Source organism: Onychostruthus taczanowskii, unplaced genomic scaffold, assembly GCF_017590055.1.
Source record: "Onychostruthus taczanowskii isolate IOZ18803 unplaced genomic scaffold, ASM1759005v1 scaffold15, whole genome shotgun sequence".
NCBI classification, from domain to species: domain Eukaryota; kingdom Metazoa; phylum Chordata; class Aves; order Passeriformes; family Passeridae; genus Onychostruthus; species Onychostruthus taczanowskii.
The window spans coordinates 2067095-2086845 of NW_024498685.1; the positions used below are offsets into that span (position 1 = coordinate 2067095).

Sequence of the window (19751 nt, forward strand, 5' to 3'; positions counted from 1 at the left end):
AATATTTACTTTTTTTTTTTTTTTTTTTTTTTTTTTTTTTTTTTTTTAATAAGGCAATAATGCTTTGGGCTACATAGTGAGGGAAGATAATGTACCTTCACTGTACCTACATTCTGCCCTGTATTACAGCTTTTCTTCCCTATTATGGACACCATTCTAGTGCTGATTTTCTGATGATGTGATATGTTGATCATTACTGAGAAAAGGCTCTTTCTCTGTCGTGTTGGATCTTTTGTTTTAACCTCCCTCTTGGTTCTTGATCTTTGTTTTGTCTGCTTTAATATTCAATTGTCACTTTTTCTTCTACTGTTTCTCTGTGGAGTTTTTATTATCATCCTCTTCTTGCTTTTTAAATGACTCTTTCCCATTGACCACAAGGTTGCATTCTGTGTATATTTTTGCACTGTGCTCTCACCTTGGTCTCTGAATGTCCTACTTTCTGCTCCAGTGTGGACAGAGTGGTACAATCACAGTGGGAAACAGTAGCTGCAGCATCTGTAGTGTTCTAACAGACTTGTACCAGAATTAGCCTCTAATGTGAGTGGCACTTCCATTAATCCCTGACAGGACAATGCATTATGCTGTCTTGACAAGGGGGTGAAGATAAAGCACCATCTGTCTGGGACTGGGCATCTATTGAACAACTGTAACTGCACACAATGCTCCTTGTTGTGGACATGTGTTAGAGGCACCTTTATCAGTTACAAAACAGGCCCATTTTAATTGGCACAGAAAGGGAAAGAGCACTGCTAGAAGATCCCAAATTTCAAAAGAAAAAATACCCAATGCCTCTTAAGGTTTGTGTCTTTGTTCTTGGTACAGGTAGCTAGGAAATAGTTAACTAAATAGTGAAATCCATCAGCTTTTTTTTTTTTTTTTAATAAACAAAAGGAGTAGACAAAACCCCTTACCCTCAAATGCTCTGATTGACAAAATGATACAAGTCAAGTAAGTCTTAAAGCATACCAGTTTAGACAGGGGATTGATGACTCTGAAGAAGGATCTGTCCAGTCAGGTACTGCCTGTTGCAGCTCCATGCCCAGCAGCCTTGGAAGTAAGTGGTTTTCTTTGGGTTTTGGGGTTAGATGAGACTCAACAATGGGCAAGTGTCAGACCCATGGAAGACCTGGTATATGTCATGATGGAGGGCCAGACAAGTCATCTTTTAGTGAAGGGTATCACCTGCTACATTTTTGCTGTGTAAAAAGTCCTGGTGATATGCCCAGGAGGTCTGACACTGTTGGAGGTTATTGCATCCATTCTGTGATGGGAATGCAGACTTCTAATACATTGTGTTGCCCCTACATAGTCATTGTCTGGTTATCCAGTGCACACTTGTTGTCTGGTTGTGGTTAGGTCAATGGTTGAGGTTTACCAAACCCTTCATTCACCTTTCAGAGTTGCACTGTATTTTGCGTGCACACTGGATCATGCCTTGCCCACTCCTATGTACAGCCACCCTGCAGAAATCTGCATTAAAAATTCATATTTGTAGTTTCATCTGGCCAAAGTTAGGTTCTCTCTACTATTCTTTGCTTACCTTATATGTTTGAGTTGATTCTTCATCGTCACATGAGCAATTGAACGAAATGACCTTAAAATGACCTATTTTCATTTCAAGTATTCTGAAAAAAAAAACCCAGCAAATTCTTGAGTGTTGCAATTAATAGTGTAGGGACATGGGTGTGTTATTCATGTCATGGCAACTTAGAGCTGATGCTGCTCAATAATCTTGTGTCTGACTTCAAACCTTGCCTTTGATGGAATTATTCAGTTTTAAGTAGCTATACTAATGCACCTCAAGTAGCAGTCAACCAGAGCTTAATCCTTACACACCTGAATTGTATTGTGATTGGGAGACAAAAGGTTCCAAATATTTATGTCATGCTCTCCCACTCATTTCTCTGAAAACCAACGAGATTGGGCTTTCTGCCTAGTTTGCTTCCAGCAGATGTGGTTTTGCTGCATCAGCATAATTTCTGTGATTTAGGGTTTGTGGTTTTGGGCATTTTGTGTGTAATAGATTCAAAATTCATGAGGGAATAGGGAATGAATGAGAAATTAAGACAAGAGGGAAATACATTCAGTGGAGCAATTTTGAAGACAGTTAGTTATTACAAAGTAATAATATTATACAAGAGATTAAGATAAAGGATGGAGTTTCTGCTTGAAAAGACAAATAGCAAGACTCAAAGGTCTTTCAGATTCTGCCAGATGCTGGTTCCATGCCATGGAGTCACTCCATGACGTGGAATCATCTAGCCTGGATATTGTATACTTAGGAGGGATATGTGTAGAGCCAGGAGTGCATTAGAAGTAAAGTGAGTTTATAATGGTGACTTCTAAATTAGTCTCTATTAGAAAAAAATTTCCACAGGGATTGCTTGGCATGGGCTCAAACTGGAAGTTTTAGGTGGGAGGTGTAATTCTGCCTCTGGAGATCCCTCTGAATAGAGAGAGCTGCTATGTGAGTTATAAGGAAAGGGCTGATCAAGTATGTGCTTGGAAGGCTGTGGTGGCTCTATCCCACACAGGGAAATGCTTTGCTATGCAGTGTCTGCTCCTGCCTTGGAATGCCCTGTCCACTCTGGCATTTGCTCCAGCTCCATTACAGAGAGGAGACCTAAACACATGCAAGGAGGAAGATGGCTGCAGGAGCCCCAGAAAATAGCAGAAAAAGAAGGAATAATGCTTCCTGGAACCTCCAATAGATGGGATTTCCTGTTGCCCATGGTGGCCTGTGGGAATGCAGACTTCACTCTTTTGGCCTCCTTTCTTCTTTCTGGAGCCACTCTCCACTAATCTTGAGAGTCACAGTCTGAAAAGGGATGTTCTCTAGAGTTTTGAAGCAGTCTGCCCTACTGATGAAAAGGGTGAACAGGGTGCTGCAGATGAATCCAAATATCTCAGTGCTGGTAGAATCAAAAAAAATAAAGATAACAAACCAAATGGCTATTCTGTACACCAGAGGCCTTCAAAAGAGAGAGGAGATGCTGTATTCTTCATGGTGATGCTGCTGTTTACCCAGCAACAAATTGAGATGTCTTGGAATGCTTTCTCTGTGCAAATTAAAGAGAGTATGGAAGGGGTTGGAGGAAGGCTCCTGACTGCAGGTATTTATTTTGATTAATTAGCCACTTTGGGAAGAAAGCCTTCCTGGGCAGCATTTTGAAAGTGTCTGTGGCTGAGCCAATGATGCCTTGGGGATCTGGGTTGGCTCATTTGCTTCTCAGTTCAGCAGAGGCTGGCATTGATGCAGACCCAGGATCCCCCTGTCAAGAGAAAGCATTCTGTGAAAGCACAGGTCTAGGGCTGAGGGATGTCCTTTCTGGATGAAACCTTTAAAAGGTGCCTACATCCACCCTCTCATCATATCCAGGCAGTCTGAGGGGTCAGCAGGCATCTGAGAGGGAGATGTCTGGGAGATGTGAACATCTGGATAAGTAATAGATGAAAACAGAAAAATATTTGTTTCACGATGTCCACTGCCATTATCCTTTCCCCCTCTGGAGGAAGTATGAGTGAAGAATAAGTTGTGTGAATCAGAGTGCTTGTTTTCAAGCAAAAACTCTGGGTAACCTTGCAAACTACTTTGCTTCTGTTTTTATTTTTCTGATGGAGGTTGCTCATGGTCAGATAAGAGTGGCAATCACTTCACCCACTGAAGAACTTGGCTAGAAAAAATATTCTTGAACTGAATTTTGGATGATGTAGTCCTCCTGTGAAGCCCTAGCTTTTTGAGGAAGTGTTGCTTAGATATTGCCAGGAAAAGGCACTACAGCCAGTGTTGCAGTGGCAAAATCCTGAAAGGAATGTGCTAAGACTGCCTGTGATGGGAACGGTCCAGAAAGCCAGAGAGGAGGAACAGTGTGGCCCACAATGCTTCCTTTTTGCTGTCCTATTTATTTTTAAATTAAAAACAAACCACTGCTTAATTATTTTACCTAGAATTCTCTTTCTGACAAGGTAGTGCCACTGTATTGATAAAATTACTGCATTAATCAGCCAAGTCTTCCCTGCCTTGTGTTCTCACTTCATCACAGATATTTTCTTCCACTGCATCACTCCTGAGAATGACATAAATTGTTGTCTTGGTTTAAAAATAAAAATGGTGGAAGGGAAAAGGAAGGCAAAAAAGTGATTATGTGAGCCAGATGGTGCTTAGTTTATCTGTGACTGTTCTTTGGGGTTATGAACTATTTATAAAGGAAGTTTTTTTTTTTTTTTTTTTTTTACCTTTGCCTTTTGTAAATCTGAGTTAAATGGTTTTGCAGCAAAAGTTCAACATTAGGGTATGAATACTTTCACTCCTAACTATCAACTGCACTCTCAGCTCTGCACTAGTGCCACATAAACAATTCAGGTTGGACTCTAATTGGCATCAAAGTAGCTTTAAAATAGTCTGAGTGAAAATGGGGCTTTAAAGGCAGCTTGAGTGTAATTTACATCTACTTGAAAGCCTCTTTATCCTTCCAGAGTTCTATGAAGGGACTTCTGTGTAAGTGAGAATTTAGCCTTTCTTTCCCTTTAGCAAGAATGTGTGGCTATTTTTGCCTTCCCTTCCCCTTCTTCTCTCTTACCAGTGTTTTGGTGCAGTTGTTTGAATTTTTAAATTCTTAAAAGGTAAACGTTCATAATGCATATTTTTAGTCACCTGAGTAATGATTGATTTTTTTACATGTTAAATTTAGCTAAGTTAGGCAAACAGATGCAATCAAGACTGTGTCAGTTCTCTAAATCTGCATGGGTTGCAGTGCTTTTGTAACTAAAGGACAGCCCCAAATATTTTGAAGGGTTTTCTACCTCTTCTACCAATCCTAGAAATAGATGTTGAGGCATGACTTATCCGGAGGGCCAGCAGACTTCAAAAGTGTCTCTCTCAAACCACAAGAGGACATTTGCTTATGCAGGTTTTCCTGTCCAGATGAGATAGCTGAAGATACTGTGTGAGGTATGAAGTATGCTGAACAGGTGTGTGTGTGCCTGGCTGCTGCTCAGCAGTGCTGTTGAGCTCTTGATTGCAGTAGGTTGCTGCACTCTCAGTTTTCTTGGTCTCTTGGGAGTATTTTGAGCTCTCAGGCTCTTTATTTTGTTGTCTTTCATGGAAATAGTGCCTCACATCAGAGCTCTTGCGACCTGCCTAGACTGGTGCCATTGCCTTCAGGTTCCATAAGAAGCCCAAGACCTTTCTGAATCTGAGAACCTGTGGAGAACCCTTGTTTAACACCTGTTTCTTTAGGGCAGTGGAAGCAAACAGATATATTTTGGAAAAAAAAAAAAAGTCTTTGTTTTATTCAGCACAAGGGATATTATGATTTAGGCAGGAAACCTCAAAACTGCATCTATTTTTTGCTGTCATATTTTCATCATGCTTCTTCTGCAATCTTTGGGCTCCTTCAGCGAGTTCAGGAACCTTTTTCTATTCCCTGTGAATGGAATGAATGAATATTTCAGTGAATATATTCACTATATTCCGTGAATATATTCACTATATTTAGTGAATTCAGTGAATATAGAAGAAGTGACACATAGTGAATATAGATCAATGAATATGTCTAGGTGAATATATTTCACTGAATATAGTGAATATAGAAGAAGTGGTTTTACCATTTATTTCTGGATTTTTCTTTTTTTGGCCAGCATCTAGAAAACCCCTTAACCTGCAAGGTTTAGCTTCTGTTTAATTTTTTCTTGGTTTTCAGTTGCCACTTCCACTACTTGCAGGTGCATAAAATACATGAAGAAAAATTTAATTGCTTCTTTCACTCAGCTTATCTTCAAAGGAAATATTTAATCATCATCAGCTTTGGTGAGACTTGAGATTGTCTGTAGATCAAAGACCTGTGAGCTCACAGTCATTCCAATAAAACGTTATTAGTTTTGTAATTTAATTTCTCAGCTCTGTAGACAGTTTGGCATGTGTATTTTATAGGTGGTTTTTGTTTCTTTCTGTAACTTTAAAAGCAGATAAAATGTTGGAAAGAGGTAAAGTTTTTGTAAAAGCTCAAGTGCAGAGATTTGCAACTTCTCTTCATGGATCCCTAAAATTGTTCTATGGGACTGTCAGGCCCTTCGGAAATACCAAATGAATTCACTGCTCTGTGTCTTAGGTGCCTGCTTCTCACAGTCCTCTCAGAAGGGAAGTAAATCCACAAAGCAATTCTTTGTGGTACTCCCCACGCCTTTCATCTGCAGGTCAAGGCTGAAGATCATGGCTAGAGTAGAAAAAAACCCAGTTCTGTACATTTCTGGGTAAGTTATATTACTGTCAGTTTGTCATAAACTTTTTATGAACAAATTGTTGTTTACGGAGAAAAGAGTGTATTTCTGAATGGGCTCCAGTTTTTTGAGGGCATAGCTTTTGTAGTGATTGAAATAGGAGTTATTGATTTCTGTAAAACTGGTGAAAAATAAACCCCAAGGGCTTCTTTTGTTATCTTTTCTGTAATGCTGATCTTTAACAGCTCAGAAGACTCCAACTGTGTAAAAGTACTATTCTAATCAGGGTCAGCTTTTAACTTCTCAATATGTAAAGCAGTAATTTAAATTTCTGATTCTATGAATTATACAAAGACTAAAACAGCAATAAAGGGTTGGAAATGTTCTGGAAGCTAATGATAGTCCAAGTTAAGTTTAATAACTCACAAAAATCTGATGACGTCAACTTCTCCTATCGTTTCTTCTCCATTATCAGCTCTACAAGGTTTGACTGAGGCAGTATTTTATAAGGTATTCCTTAAGACTTCCCCTGAGCACTCTAGCAGGAGAAGGTGGTGAACACTGACATTCAAATTCTGGGCACTCCACAGCAAAGCTCTTATATTTTTTATTAGCTGCCTCCAACCAGTAAGAAGCATTCAGCACTGAAATGATGATGCATTCAGCATATCAATTCCAAATGCTGAATCAGTGCATTAGATATGTCTTAGAAAGGGCTGGACAGATGCAGGCATTGTCTCTTAAATGAGGTTTCTGCAAGGAGCTGATCACTTCAGGTTATAAACTGTCTTACTGTGTCTTTTGAAAAACCTGTATGTTTTATGAGCCCTAATTCTGCTTAAGATCAGAGAATCATAGAGTGGTTTGGATTAAAAGATAACTTAAAGAACACCTAGTTCCAACTCCCCCTGCCACGGGCAGGGATGCCATCCACCAAACCACTTTGGTCAAAGCACCCTCCTCCAACCAGGTCTTGAGTTATTGTAGCTGAATTCTGCCATAACTTTCCGTGTGCTTAAATATTGTCATACTCTGATTAGATGCATTGATACCCTGGTATTTTTAAACTCATGGCAGGATGCATTATTGCAAATAATGTTCTCCTGTCACACTGCATTTCATTCATAGATCTATAATTGCCTGCATTTTAATTATGAATATGACAACTCCTTGGTGTGGTACTTATACTTTATAACATAGTTTTAAATAATTCTGCTCCCTTCATTCAAAATGTTTAGATCTTCACTAAAGAATTGCTTGTAAGTGTTGAAAACTTCAAAGTTGCTGTACATTTTATCAGCATTCCTTGTGGCTTAGTTGGTACAGAAGTAGTGGGTTCAAATATGGCATTGAAAGAGTCAGATCAGGTGTGCAATCTGACTAATAAAATCTGGAGGATATTTCTGGTTCATGAATAACTTTTACTCAAGTGAAAAGACATGTTACCCCTGTACTACTGATGGTGGCAGGCTGTAGAACCACTCTGTTCTTTGAGATACTTTTCAGTGCAGACCATCTGCTTTTACTGTCTTGCTAATGATTATTCAACTAACTTAATATCTTCCATGTCAACCTGCTTTAAGCAAAGACCCTTGTGATCCTGAGATGTTACTTACAAGGTTTTGTAAGAACTTTTGTCTTCGTGTTCCTTCTGAAGGAGTTTTAGCAGCAAAATTTCTGGTGTGATAGTAACCATGCATCTGTCCTTGGTGTTAAGCTGATCAGCAGCTTTGGCATTAGGAGGAAATTTTTCTATAGGGCACACAGGAAGGGGTAGTTGTTTGAAGTTTTTCCTTGCTTGTGATGCTTCTGAGAATTTTCATGGCTTTTGAAGTGAGCAATGTGATGGTGATAACTTCTGCCCCTCTCCTGATGTGCTGCAGTCAGGGCCGTAGCCCTTACATTTATGAGACATTCTCATTCTGCAGCTGATGGTATACGAGGAACTGAAATTTCCAAGACCATGAGTATTGCCTGGTGCTAGCAATATCACACCTTAGAAAACATTAAAAAAAGACCTCTAATTTTTCCCTTGTTTGGTTGTCATTCCTGGAGGTGATCAGACATGTCTCCTGGAGTCATGCCATTCTGAAGGATCACCTCTCTGTCTTAGTTTGACTCTTAATTTAGGTGCTGCAGGTTGGAGGTAATTTTCTCTAGAGCTTCTTTAGTCTGTGGAGCACAACGTGAGCTGTTGCAGGGGAAACTAGGTTATTTTCTTTGGAGAGATATTTTCTTTATTGAGCATCCAAGCAACCCTGTGAGACCTCTCAAGCATCTTGTAGCCTCTGAAGTTATGGAGTATGAATACTTCATTCCTTCTTTCTCTGATGTTCAGTTTAATGACTGACTTTGCAGCATTGGTTTAATGGTTCTGGCTTCACATGCAGAGCCAGAGAGCAATTGTTATTTCAGAAGCTAATTTTGTCTGGGAAACAAAAAATGTTTGTTGCAATTCAGTGACATTAAAACAGATTTTTAGAATATGAAATAAAAAGAGTTGTTTCCAATGGAAGCAGCAGACACTAACATAGAAATTAGATGAGTGATATATGCCCTGGGAAAAGTATTGTTTTCAGCATGAGAGTATACTTGTACTTGTTTATCCAATCTCGATTAGCTTGCAGCATTACCACAATTCAATTAGCAGCTTTTTCAACATGGCTTTTCTTCTGTTGGTGCATTATGCACCTGTATATGCTCAATAATAATTTATAAGTGAGGTGGAGAGTTGCTTGTGTTTGAGGAGGTTTGTTTTGGTGTGGGTGGTTTTCTGATGTTTGTTTTGCTTGTCATTTTTTTGTGTTTGCTGGCAGGCCTGGGCATAGTGGGCTTTTTTCTTTGTTTGGGTTTTGTGTTTTTTGGGGTGTTTCTTTTTTTTTTTTTTTTTTTTTTTGATTTTTCTTTTGTTTTGTTTTCGGTTTTTTTCTTGGTGTTGGTTGGTTGGTTTTTGTTTGGTTTTTTGTTTTGTTTTTTTTTTTCTTGGTTTTGGTTGGGGTTTTTTTAAATGAAGATTCTTTTCTGAGCTGGGTAGTTAGAGAGAGCTTTGCTGAGGAGGCAGCCTGGGGAATGAGTGCTTCCTCAATACATGAACAGAGCACCCCACTTGCCAGTTTTGCCAAGTTGTCACATCAGCAATAAAGCTACTTGCTAAATAACTATAAAAGGTAATAAAACATTTTTATTAGTAATAACAAATACTTTTCTGGGGAGAAATTGAGAAAACAATGACTTGATTAAAATATTTATTAAATCAAGATTTTTGATTTAAGATTTTTGAGACATCTTTAAGACCTAAAGGTATATTATATATGAAAAAACAGTGGCATAGTTCATTTTATGTATTACACCAGTGGTGCAGTGTTGCTTAAAAGAAATAAAACAATTCTCACTTAAACGCTTCTAATTTTAAGCTAGCCTGGCTTTGCATGTTAACAGCATTTTTCTCCAACTTCTGTCTGCTCTCTTGCCAATGCCATCTGCTTGCTTGATTCACCAACCAGGTGATTTTTGTCATCTTCACCCTCCTCCTCAATATGCCCAGCAGTCCCATTTGGGTTTATGGGCTTAGTGTGCTAAGCAATATTCATATATTTATGTAAACATGCTCCTGATTCTAAAGAACCTTTCTCCATTTCTAGCTCAATAGCTTCTAAATCTTCCTCTGTTGGGGCATGCAGCTCTGAATTATTTTACTGGTGTGTAATCTCTTGTTATGCCAGCTAGTTTTGTTGATCTGTAATGTATTCATTTATCCAATAGATTCTACTGTAGCAAAGCACTTAATTTTAAGAGTGCAGGTAGACTTGGCGTGAAAAGAATGTAATTAGCTCAAAGCTAAGCACTTGCCTAAATGCTTTGCTGGATTTGAGGTTTAGGAAAGAGATGAAAAGATTGGTCTAATTATGTTGAATTTGTTTTAGAGCTGCTTTATCCTAATAGCCTTATCACCAGACCACTTCTGATTATGGATTTTCAGTGTAGAAGACTTTTCACATCTTGTCAGGCTTTTCATAGCATCATAGCTCTCTCTGGTTTTTTTTTTGAACTGTAATCTTCAGCATGGCCTGCATAAGAAAATGTATCACTGCCTCTTAGGAAAGTGACTTAGGGAAGCCATGTCTTAAAAAATTGGATGTTGAAGGCAATGAAAAACTCATGTCACCAGTTCATTTGATTTTCACATATAAGATGCGCAAAATATTTATTCTTTAGCTACTGCAAGTTCAGACTGCTGTAGCCTAAAGAATAAAGGTGTCAGTAAGACCAGATTGATCAGGAAAAGGAGAGGGAAATTGATAAAGCAAATTGCATGAATTAAATTCTGCTCTGCTATTGATTTGGGCTGAGCAATTGTTAGAACTATTGTTGGGGGAAAAAAAGGATGTAAACCACTGAAAATAAAAAGTGAAGAATCTTCTAGCTCTTACCTGCTGGAGTTTGCCTTCTTCCATTCCTAAAATCTGTGTGCACTCACTCTCATAGATGTCAGGGGGATTTTTAGGATTTGGTTTAACTCATGTTCACTGAAAAACTGCCCTAAATCTAAAGTTGCAAGAATTACTGCTTCCTCAAGACAGAGCTTAGCTGGACTGGGGTTTGCTTTTCCCACTGCTGTGTGGCCAGTGGGCACACACAACACACATTACTGAGACCAGAAAGCCACATAGTAGGCCCAGGTGTTTTCAATGAAAAGGACATTTGTTGAGTTGCCTTTGACAATCCTTCCTCTTCTGTAGTGTTTAGCTTGGATGCCTTGTCATTTCTGAAGGCACAGCAAGCTCATCATGGAATTCCCACTATGCCGTTTCCTGTGTGCTATTTTTCAGAGGCAGGGTTATACTGCGGTTGTCTTTCCCCACTTGTTCCTGCTTAGTCCTGTATGAATTTTTGGCTTCTTTACCAAGGATGGCACTTGGGCAAATGTTTAATTTGATTGCACTGCCTAGACACAAAGATAGAAATGGTCTTATACACTCTTGAAATAGTAAGTTGAGGCAGGTGTTTAGTGCTTTCGAAGATGCAAACCACATAAGTGCTTTCTCAGAAAAATTATTCATCATTGCTTTTTACAATATAGATCATGATAGGGAGAAGGAGGAGAAAAGGACACAGCCACATAGTGATAGGTTTGTAACAGCTTCTCTGGGCAATAGAGGGCCCCAGGCTTTTGCCTTCCTTCTATTTTTTAACAGGCTCAGGACAGATACTAGTGGGTAGTGAGAAGGTCCCAGCTGTTTGCAGCTCTGTCCTGCCTTGTTGTGAGCCCTTGTCCACTTTTTCTCTTTTTGTTTCCATGTCTGTTTAAAATACAAAGGCTGGTAAGGTGAGGACTGGCTCTTGCTCTGTCTTTGACCCTGCCTGCCAAACCCAGGGGACTTGCTGCCCTGTGGCATCTCAAAATGTATCTGTAATACAAGTAATTGTTAAGAAATTTCTCTCTTGTCACTCAGTCATCTACAATTTGGGATTCTCAGTGTACTGGAGACTGACTAACCATTCCACTATCAGCATGACAAAGTCTGGCAGGTCTGTCTGTAGACAGTTTCAGGTTCTCTGTGCAGATAGCACTGGTATTTTCAGTGATGGATCAGGTGCTGAAGACTTGACCTTGTCTACCTTGTGGACACTGTTGAAAGGTCTCAGAAGTGTCTCAAGTGAAAAATTTAGGCAGAAGCCTGCAGTTCCAGGAGAGCATTGGAAATGATGTCCTGATGATGATACAGCTTTCATCACCATGGGTTATCTTCTGCCTTTCCAATATGTATCAGCACAGGGTTTGCCCTGCTTTTGGTAGAACATGAGAATGCAAGTGGACTGAGGGATGTCAGTCTTAACTTACATGTGTTGTGAGCTATGTCCTCAGCTGTGAAGCTGTATGCATAATGCTTTTTGCCTGACATCAGTTTTCTTTTTGTCTTTTGCAGCACTTTTACAGGCAGTCATATCTGGTGATGTACTGAAGGTAGGTACAGAGCTCTGAGTGTCCACTTACACACAGTTTTTTGCTGGTCAGATATAATGTACATTTTATTACACTGCTGCTCAAATCATAAATAGGCTGCTGTGGGGACTTCTAGCAAGTGCCATTTTACAGCATTTCCAGGAAATCCTGAACACCAGGGGAACACATAATTCAGGTGAGGTGTGAAATTTGCGTGAATAGGATTTGGTGTTAGCCAGAGCCTTTTTGCCCAGGATTCAGAGCCCACTGCACAGAGCAATGTGCCATTCACTAACAGGGAAATTACTGTAATGGCAGTGTTGAACAGCAGGGTAATTCTGATACAGCATTACACAGGAAAGCATATTTTCCACCAGTGAGGTTGGTGGCCAAGACCCCAAGCACTAGCTCGTTCAAAGTCTACCTAGGCAATCACCAGACCAGGTAGAACAAACCTCAGCTGGTTGTTTTATCACCTGATGGATGTCTCAAAACATGTAGTGCCTTGGTATAGTAAGTTTGGGAGGCAAAACTACTCATGCAATTTTTTTTGTGCCAATGACTGCAGTCCCGCATCAGACAGCTGTTCAGGCTGCCTGTCCCAGTAGCCAAGTCAGGATCTGAAAACATGCTCTCGAATTTGGATGAGGACTGTGATTAATGACAGCAATTTTATCTGTGAGAAGCCAGCTTGGAGCCATTTGTAAAAATGACAGTGCTGTTAGGCCAACTTTTTGCCTGCAGGTATTTTGCCTCCCTTCTATACCACTGCCTCAGTTCTTGTGGCTGCAGCATCTAGGGAGCAGTCCTTCAAGCAGTCATAACAATGTTGTCTCCTTTACACTTCTTGAAAATGTTTTGCCTGAGCTGGCTTTGATGGGGAAACTCCTCGTCCTTCTTCAGATGTGCTGCATCATAATAGAGTCGTCACTGTAGCAATTCTCTCCTTTTTCCGCAGTGATCTGCACTGCAAATCCCACCCTCCCTCCCCCAAAGTTTGCAGCATTTCTGAGACCTCCCTGGTTGCTGTTTCCCTCTTATTCTTACCCCCTGTATTGCTTCCTCCTTGGCCAGCCCTGAACAGGGGGCACTGTGACATGGGAGATTCATGACAGTCACCTCATCTCCTTGTGAAATTCTGAGTTGGAGTTTTCTGATATAGTCAGAAAATATTTGACTCCTGTGCTGAGGAAAAATTTGAGTCTTCAGCAAAGAAGCCAGAATTTTCTATCAAGTACATATATTTTAATATATCCCAACAACGTTGCCAGATGTGGTTTGCAAGCATTCCTAGCAAGTAATAAATCATCACCAGTAGAGTAGCAATGTCTCATTGTTTAGGAAATACAGACTATTCTCCTTAACCCATATAATTGTCAATACTTCTGGTTTCAGATGTTTTATATCAGGGCCTAAAAGCTAGCTTTAAATTAATGTTTTATTTTATTTTATTTTATTTGGTACTGACTTACAATGAGAACCAGTAAAGAATTTACTGATATATTTGTTTTTTTACTCCTCCCATCTTATAATTCTGTATGGTTTGTTTTTTTTTTTTTTTTTTTTGTCTTTTTTTTTTTGTTTCCTTCAAGTTCATAGAATGTTGTAAAAAAGGAGCCAATTTGTTAATCCAAGGACCTGATCACTGCTCCTTATTGCACCACGCAGCCAAGACTGGGAACGGCGAGATTGTGAAATACATCCTGGAGCATGGTGAGTCCCTGGGGCAGATCCACAGAGAGCTGTACCTCAGCCCAGTGTCACTCAGGCAAAACCACACCTGCTGTGGTGTCCCTCAGTGGCATGTCCACCTGTAGCATGTGTGAGCAGGAGGCTGGGAATGGAGTAGCAATGAGAGTGATGGCTCCAGGCAAAGTGTGAAAAGAAGAATTAGAATGGCTTTTGAGGAGGGTGGTGTTTTCAGGGTGCATCAGCTGGGGGGCTGTGAAGAGGCAGTGTGAAGCTTTAGTTAAAACCTCTGGCACAGGGATCCTCTGAATTGTTTTTCAATTAGAGTGTATGTTGTAGAAAGCATCTAATCTCTATTAAAACATTTACAGTGACAAAGAGCTCATACAACCATTGTTATTATTTCAGCATTTAGTAACATGCTGGTCAGGAATCTGCTTCCTTACTTCGAGACAAATTCATCTAGCTTCCATTCCAGCCTAGAATATTATGTCTGTTAGATTCAAGACCACCCAACAGCAAAAACCTATGATCTCCATTTTGTATTTATGGACTGTGGTCATGCTATTGCCCTTTTTTCCTTTTCATGCTTCTTATCTTTGTCAGTAGATTACAGGCTATGCAGCATTTTTTTTTGTGTCTGAGGCAGTCACATTTAGGAGCTTCTGCCTGTTGAACCACTGCAACCTTGTTCCCTCACTGCTGGAGAGTGGCACAGTAAAATAGTCACTGCTCTGCACACAGAGCAGCAGTCAGAGTTATCAGCCTCCTTCACTGTAGAAAAAGTTTTCTAGTCTTCTCTTCTCTGACCCCACTTCAAAATGTCAGTGGCTAATTAGGCTTCTGGATGTCAAAATCAGCAAAATTATTTCAGTAGCAGTGTTAGTGTGAACACAGAGACTGCCCCTGGTAATTAGAATAAGTGTTAGCTGTTGCTCCAAGGTATTGCACAAATTGTACAGAGAGAAGAAAAAAGCACAGCTCCTAAGAGAGGAAGAAGCAACAATGCATCTCTTCAACCTTGACCCCTAAGTTAGGTATTAACTTATGCGTGTCAGGTATTCTATAGGTCCAAGTTCCTGTACTGTCAGCAGCAATCTGTAACTTAGTTCATTTGCTCTGATGTGACAGAGGCACTTCTGGTGACAGATGGAAGTGAGGAGGGCATCCTTAATAGCAGCAGGCTTCTAGCATGACTAACTCAAAGGACATCTTAGTCAAGGTAGTCACTGGAACCCAGAAAGTGATTCAGGCAACAGTTACATGTGCATTTTATTCATTTAGATAAACATAAATGTCTAATGTCATTTGCCCTTGGATATCCAGGACATTTGCTTGGGTCTACAAGATAGCACACAAGGTCCAGAGGAGGTCTGACCTGCACTGACAGCCAAAGCCTAAGCAAGCATCTCCATCATTCCAAGTGCATCCCAAGGCTTGCCCCATGGTATATCAAACAGCACAAAATATCTGGTGTGGGCAACCGAACCGTGTCCTAAAAATCTGAGAGGGCCTGAATTGATCGTTTACTCTTTTATGTATAGATACCTACACATGGATAGGGCAGTGCAGTTGGCCTTATATCCAAATAATGACCAGTTTTCTCACCAGTTCTAGCAAACCTTACCAGTGCTTACTCTACCTTATATTTACCTGCTCTGGATAGTTGCATTAGTCATAGTGCACACATGTGCCACTTCTCACTAGTTCTAGCAAACCAGTGCTTACTCTACCTTAATTTACCTGCTCTGGATAGTTGCATTAGTCATAGTGCACACATGTGCCACTGAATTCTGTAGACAGGCATAATTTTGCTTTATTTTCTTACTGCCCCTGGTGTCTTCTCACACTTCACATGACCTGTGCCAATTCATCGACGCCTCTCTAGGATTTTTATTGGACACATATACTTTAACTTAGTGACAGTCTGATCTAATTACTGTTCCTTTGGTGAACATTTAAAGTGAGAAAATTTAAACTAATAAGATTGTAAGCAGGGAATCCATGGGAATTTTTGAAGTAAATAGAGAAATGTAAGGGATTACAGACTGTTAGACAAAGACAAATCAGAAGATTGAGCAAATGTCAGCTCAGTCCCTCTCTCCCTTCTTTATCCCCAAGGATGGCAGGAAGCTTTTGCAGCTTTCCAGACATATGTCCTCTGGGCTTCTCCAAACACACTGTTTGTTTAACATTCTCTGGGGATCAGGGAGAGCATGGGACAATGCACAATCTAATAGAGGTACCCTCTCTTCTTCCACCAAGCAATTAATGAAACTCATTTCTACTCTGGGCACTTATCAGCCACAAATGAGCTCTCTTGCTGAATCATCATCATCATAATGCCCTTGTTTTTCTTTGCATTCGCTGGCATTTGGCATCTTCTCAGCATTAATTACTGTACATGACCTGCTCCAATGCTACTAATATCTAAGGGTTTCCCTGTGTGGAGCTTCTTGTTTCTGCCAATATCCACCCATAAAAATTTCATAAAAATGAGTCTTACTTCTGTTCTGGCAATTACCTCTGCCCAGTCACACTTCCTCTGGATTCTGTGTGCTTCCCAATATACGGCTGAGAATAGTGAATGATAATAGGAGTTCCACTGTAATACCCTCAAGCACACAGCAAAGAAAATCTATTATTAACCACACAGGGAAAAATCTGAGTATCACTAAAAAACAACAGCAAAAAAAGAAGACCAAATCCACTTCTCCAGGAACTTTAACTTTCTAGTTTGAAAAACAGTGGGATGAATCCAATGCAATACAGGAGTGGCACTCATAGAACTAGAATTACAAAGGAAGGAAAATGCTGTAGTGGTGCTAAAGCTGTCCTTTGTGAAGATGGTCTGTTCTGCAAACATGCAGGGCACATTTATATGAAAGGTTATTCTGTGATCACAATCAGAATGATTTCAGATGTTAAAGGGAGGAAAATAACCTGCCTTAAATTAGAAATAGCAGGGATGAGTCACACAGGGGGACTGCTGTGTGGTGCCTCCAGCTAATTTGCAGTGGCCCAGCACAAGCCAGGAATAGCAGCTGAAGCACCAATGTAGTAGGTGTCAGGACAACAGCTGCTTGCTGCCGCAGGAAGAGTTGTGCTGGCTGCTGCTTCTGTAAAACAGTTTGTCTCTATCCCCTGTGCAGGAAGGGCAGATACATAGAGACACAGATCTATCACTCATTCAAGATTGCCCACCTAAATCAGGAGTCTTTCAGTTTTAGTAGAAGGGTCAGCTTTAAGAACTTGTCTGTAGCTGAGGTAAGAAATGCTTAGCTAGAAACTGTGGGCCAAACTCAGTAGGTATCACAATCACAGCTTTTTAATGCTGCAGTCAGCAACTGCATTGCATCTTAATGCATGTACATTAGAGAAGAGTTAACTGTCTACTTGCTTAACAGAAGCAGAATTAAGGAAGGCTTAAGAACCTCTGTTAGAAAAGGGGCCTCCTAAATCACCTGTATTTGGTATCAAACTTGGATTGGAGTCTTTATTTGGCAGCTGTGAAAAGTTTGTAATTTATAAGCATTATACAAATAATTCCATTTGCTTTGTCTTTGTCTTCTCTAAACATTCAAAAGACAAGCAAGAATTGTAAAGTTCATCTATGGCATTTTGATTTTAAACAGAAGAGAGGAAAGATGTTTGCAGTTGCCTTAGGAGGTTGTGGTGGGAATTTCTGCTGCAACAGAAAATATGTAGGGCATCCCATCCTTAACATTGCTGTGTCCTCAAACCTCAATATCGTTGCTTCAATAGAAAGCATCCCCTGATTTAAAAAAAAAAAAAAAGATGACGCTTTCATTAATCTCAGCGCTGCAAAGTCCAGAGCTAAGAGCCATCAGTGAATCTGGATTTGTATCCTGACCATATTCAGAAGTTCCTTGGATAGCTTTGGGAAACCAAATTTTCCTGTGACAGGGATGTGTGTCGGGGACAAAGTTTGAATAGTCATCAGAAAGCAACACAATGAGAGTGAGTTTGCATTACACTTGTTAGTATGTCTAGATTTGCAGAATGTTTTATGGTAGTGGTCATTTATGAGGGGCCTAGCAGAAAACAGTTTAGTTTTTTCTGGAAGGCACAAGGTATAACATAGCCTATTTTAATTTCAAGCATACCAAATTTTAGGGTAACGTAGCTGACCGACATGTAGGAAGAAATGCTCCCACAACCTGTCTAGCCTCTATATTACAGTGGAAATTCTGAGCTAAAAGACACTAGCAGAAAAGACCACTGTTAATTTTCCCGTTAGGTTAAAAAAAAAAAAAAAAAAAAAAAAGTGTGGTTTTGGGGAAAGATTAGAAACAGTTCTGAATTTCCAGTTTACTGTTATTTTAAAAATACTCCTATTTTGAAGGTAAGGATCCACATCCAGTTTTGTCTGCCAGATAATAACCCCAATCAGGTTATTAAGAAAGAGGGTTTTGACAGATAAATATCCAGAAATGTTGATAATGTCTGACATTACTGCTTAGAGTTAATACCCTTCTTCCTCAGTTCTATGAAGGACTGACAGGACACAGGACTGGCAGGGGTTAACATCTGTGGGTCTCCTGTGGGTATCTGTAACCACATCATTTGGAGAGGGCTAAGCTGTGGGCTCAGAGGCCTTTTAAGAATGTGTAGAACTGTATATTTTGGAAATGCCTCTGAAATATGGTCACCTAAAGTGTTGGTTTTTTTTTTTTTTTTTATTGTAGTGAGCTTAGCGAAGGAGCAGCTGCTTTTGAGTCTCCTGGCCCTCCCTCCTCCCATACCCAGCCCAGGCTGCTTTGCCTTCTGAGAAACCAGAGAAGGGCTTTGGTGGAGCGAAAGAGGGCAAAAGGAGAGAAGGAAAAAAGTTAATAATTCTACACAGACAGTCTATGGGCGATGTTGAGGAAAGAGAGTGATCTCAGCTGGGCTTCCCCTCAGTGCGTCATGCTTTTCAGCTCTTTTCAAGTGAATATCTCCCCCCACCCAGTCCCCCGTCCCCATCCTGCCATTCTTCAGCCCCCCAGTCTCTTTTTCCCTTTCTCTCTCTTTTTTTTTCCTCCCTCCACCTCTCCACACATTTCTATCTTTTGTTTTTATTTCCCCCCCTGCTGTTTTCCTTGATAGAAATCTCACTCATGCATTTCCCTTCCGGATTTCTATTGGGTTATTTTGTCCTCTTTCTCTCCGTGCCTTGGTCCCCTTTTCTTTCTCTGCCTCTTGTCCCAGAGTGAAACAGCCGCCTCCCTGCTGGGTCAGGATGACAGTGCCGTTAGCTTTCCCAGTGCCAGCCCTTCCCACATCTGTGCAGCTTTTGTCCCCGGGCAGAGGGGGATTTGGAATGGTCGGTTGGCAGCGCCAGGGAGACTGATCTAAAAATGAGGTCCAAAAAAGAGGGGAAAGGGAATTAGGAGGAGGGCGTGAGATGGTTTAAGAGAAGGACAAGTGAAAATAAAATAAAGAAGTAAAGGGCACTGCTCAGGCTGTGAGTTGGGACATTCCAGCTTCAGAGACAGGCCAGAGAGAATGAAATTAAAGAATCCTGGTACCATGTCGTGCAGCTAATTATTAACCCCAGCATCTGGCCCTTACGTACAACTCAGATGGAGTCAGTGCTCTCCTATGAAATGCTTAATTTGGGACAGTATCCAGGAGAGCACCCTTGGCCCTTAGGGGAGGTGTACTTGTCATCTCCTCAGGTCTGTATCACAGACTGCCTTCAGGGTCCTCAGCACTGAGCTCCTCTGTCCTAGCCCTTCTATTTCTTTCTGCTTCACACCAGTTTTCCATTACCCTTGGCTTCTCTCCAGACCCACTCTGCCCCAACTTTCTTCTCCCACTCAGGTCATATTCTTCTGAATATTCTCTATTTTACTGTCTTTACTTACCTTTTAACAGCTTCTTCCACTTACCTGAG

The 19751-nt window shown here is 40.4% G+C and overlaps 1 protein-coding gene across 3 annotated transcripts in view; it reads left to right on the forward strand.

The window, feature by feature from the left end:
• Positions 1–19751, forward strand: part of DGKI (diacylglycerol kinase iota) — a 100974-nt gene that overhangs the window by 75642 nt on the left and 5581 nt on the right. For 2 of the 3 annotated variants that reach the window (XM_041398594.1, XM_041398595.1), the window contains 2 exons: positions 12147–12184; positions 13756–13876. In XM_041398594.1, the coding sequence (XP_041254528.1) occupies positions 12147–12184; positions 13756–13876 (159 nt within the window). Of the gene's footprint in view, positions 1–5967; positions 5991–8235; positions 8254–12146; positions 12185–13755; positions 13877–19751 lie in introns of all 3 variants that reach the window. The other variant, XM_041398596.1, reaches the window with a different exon arrangement.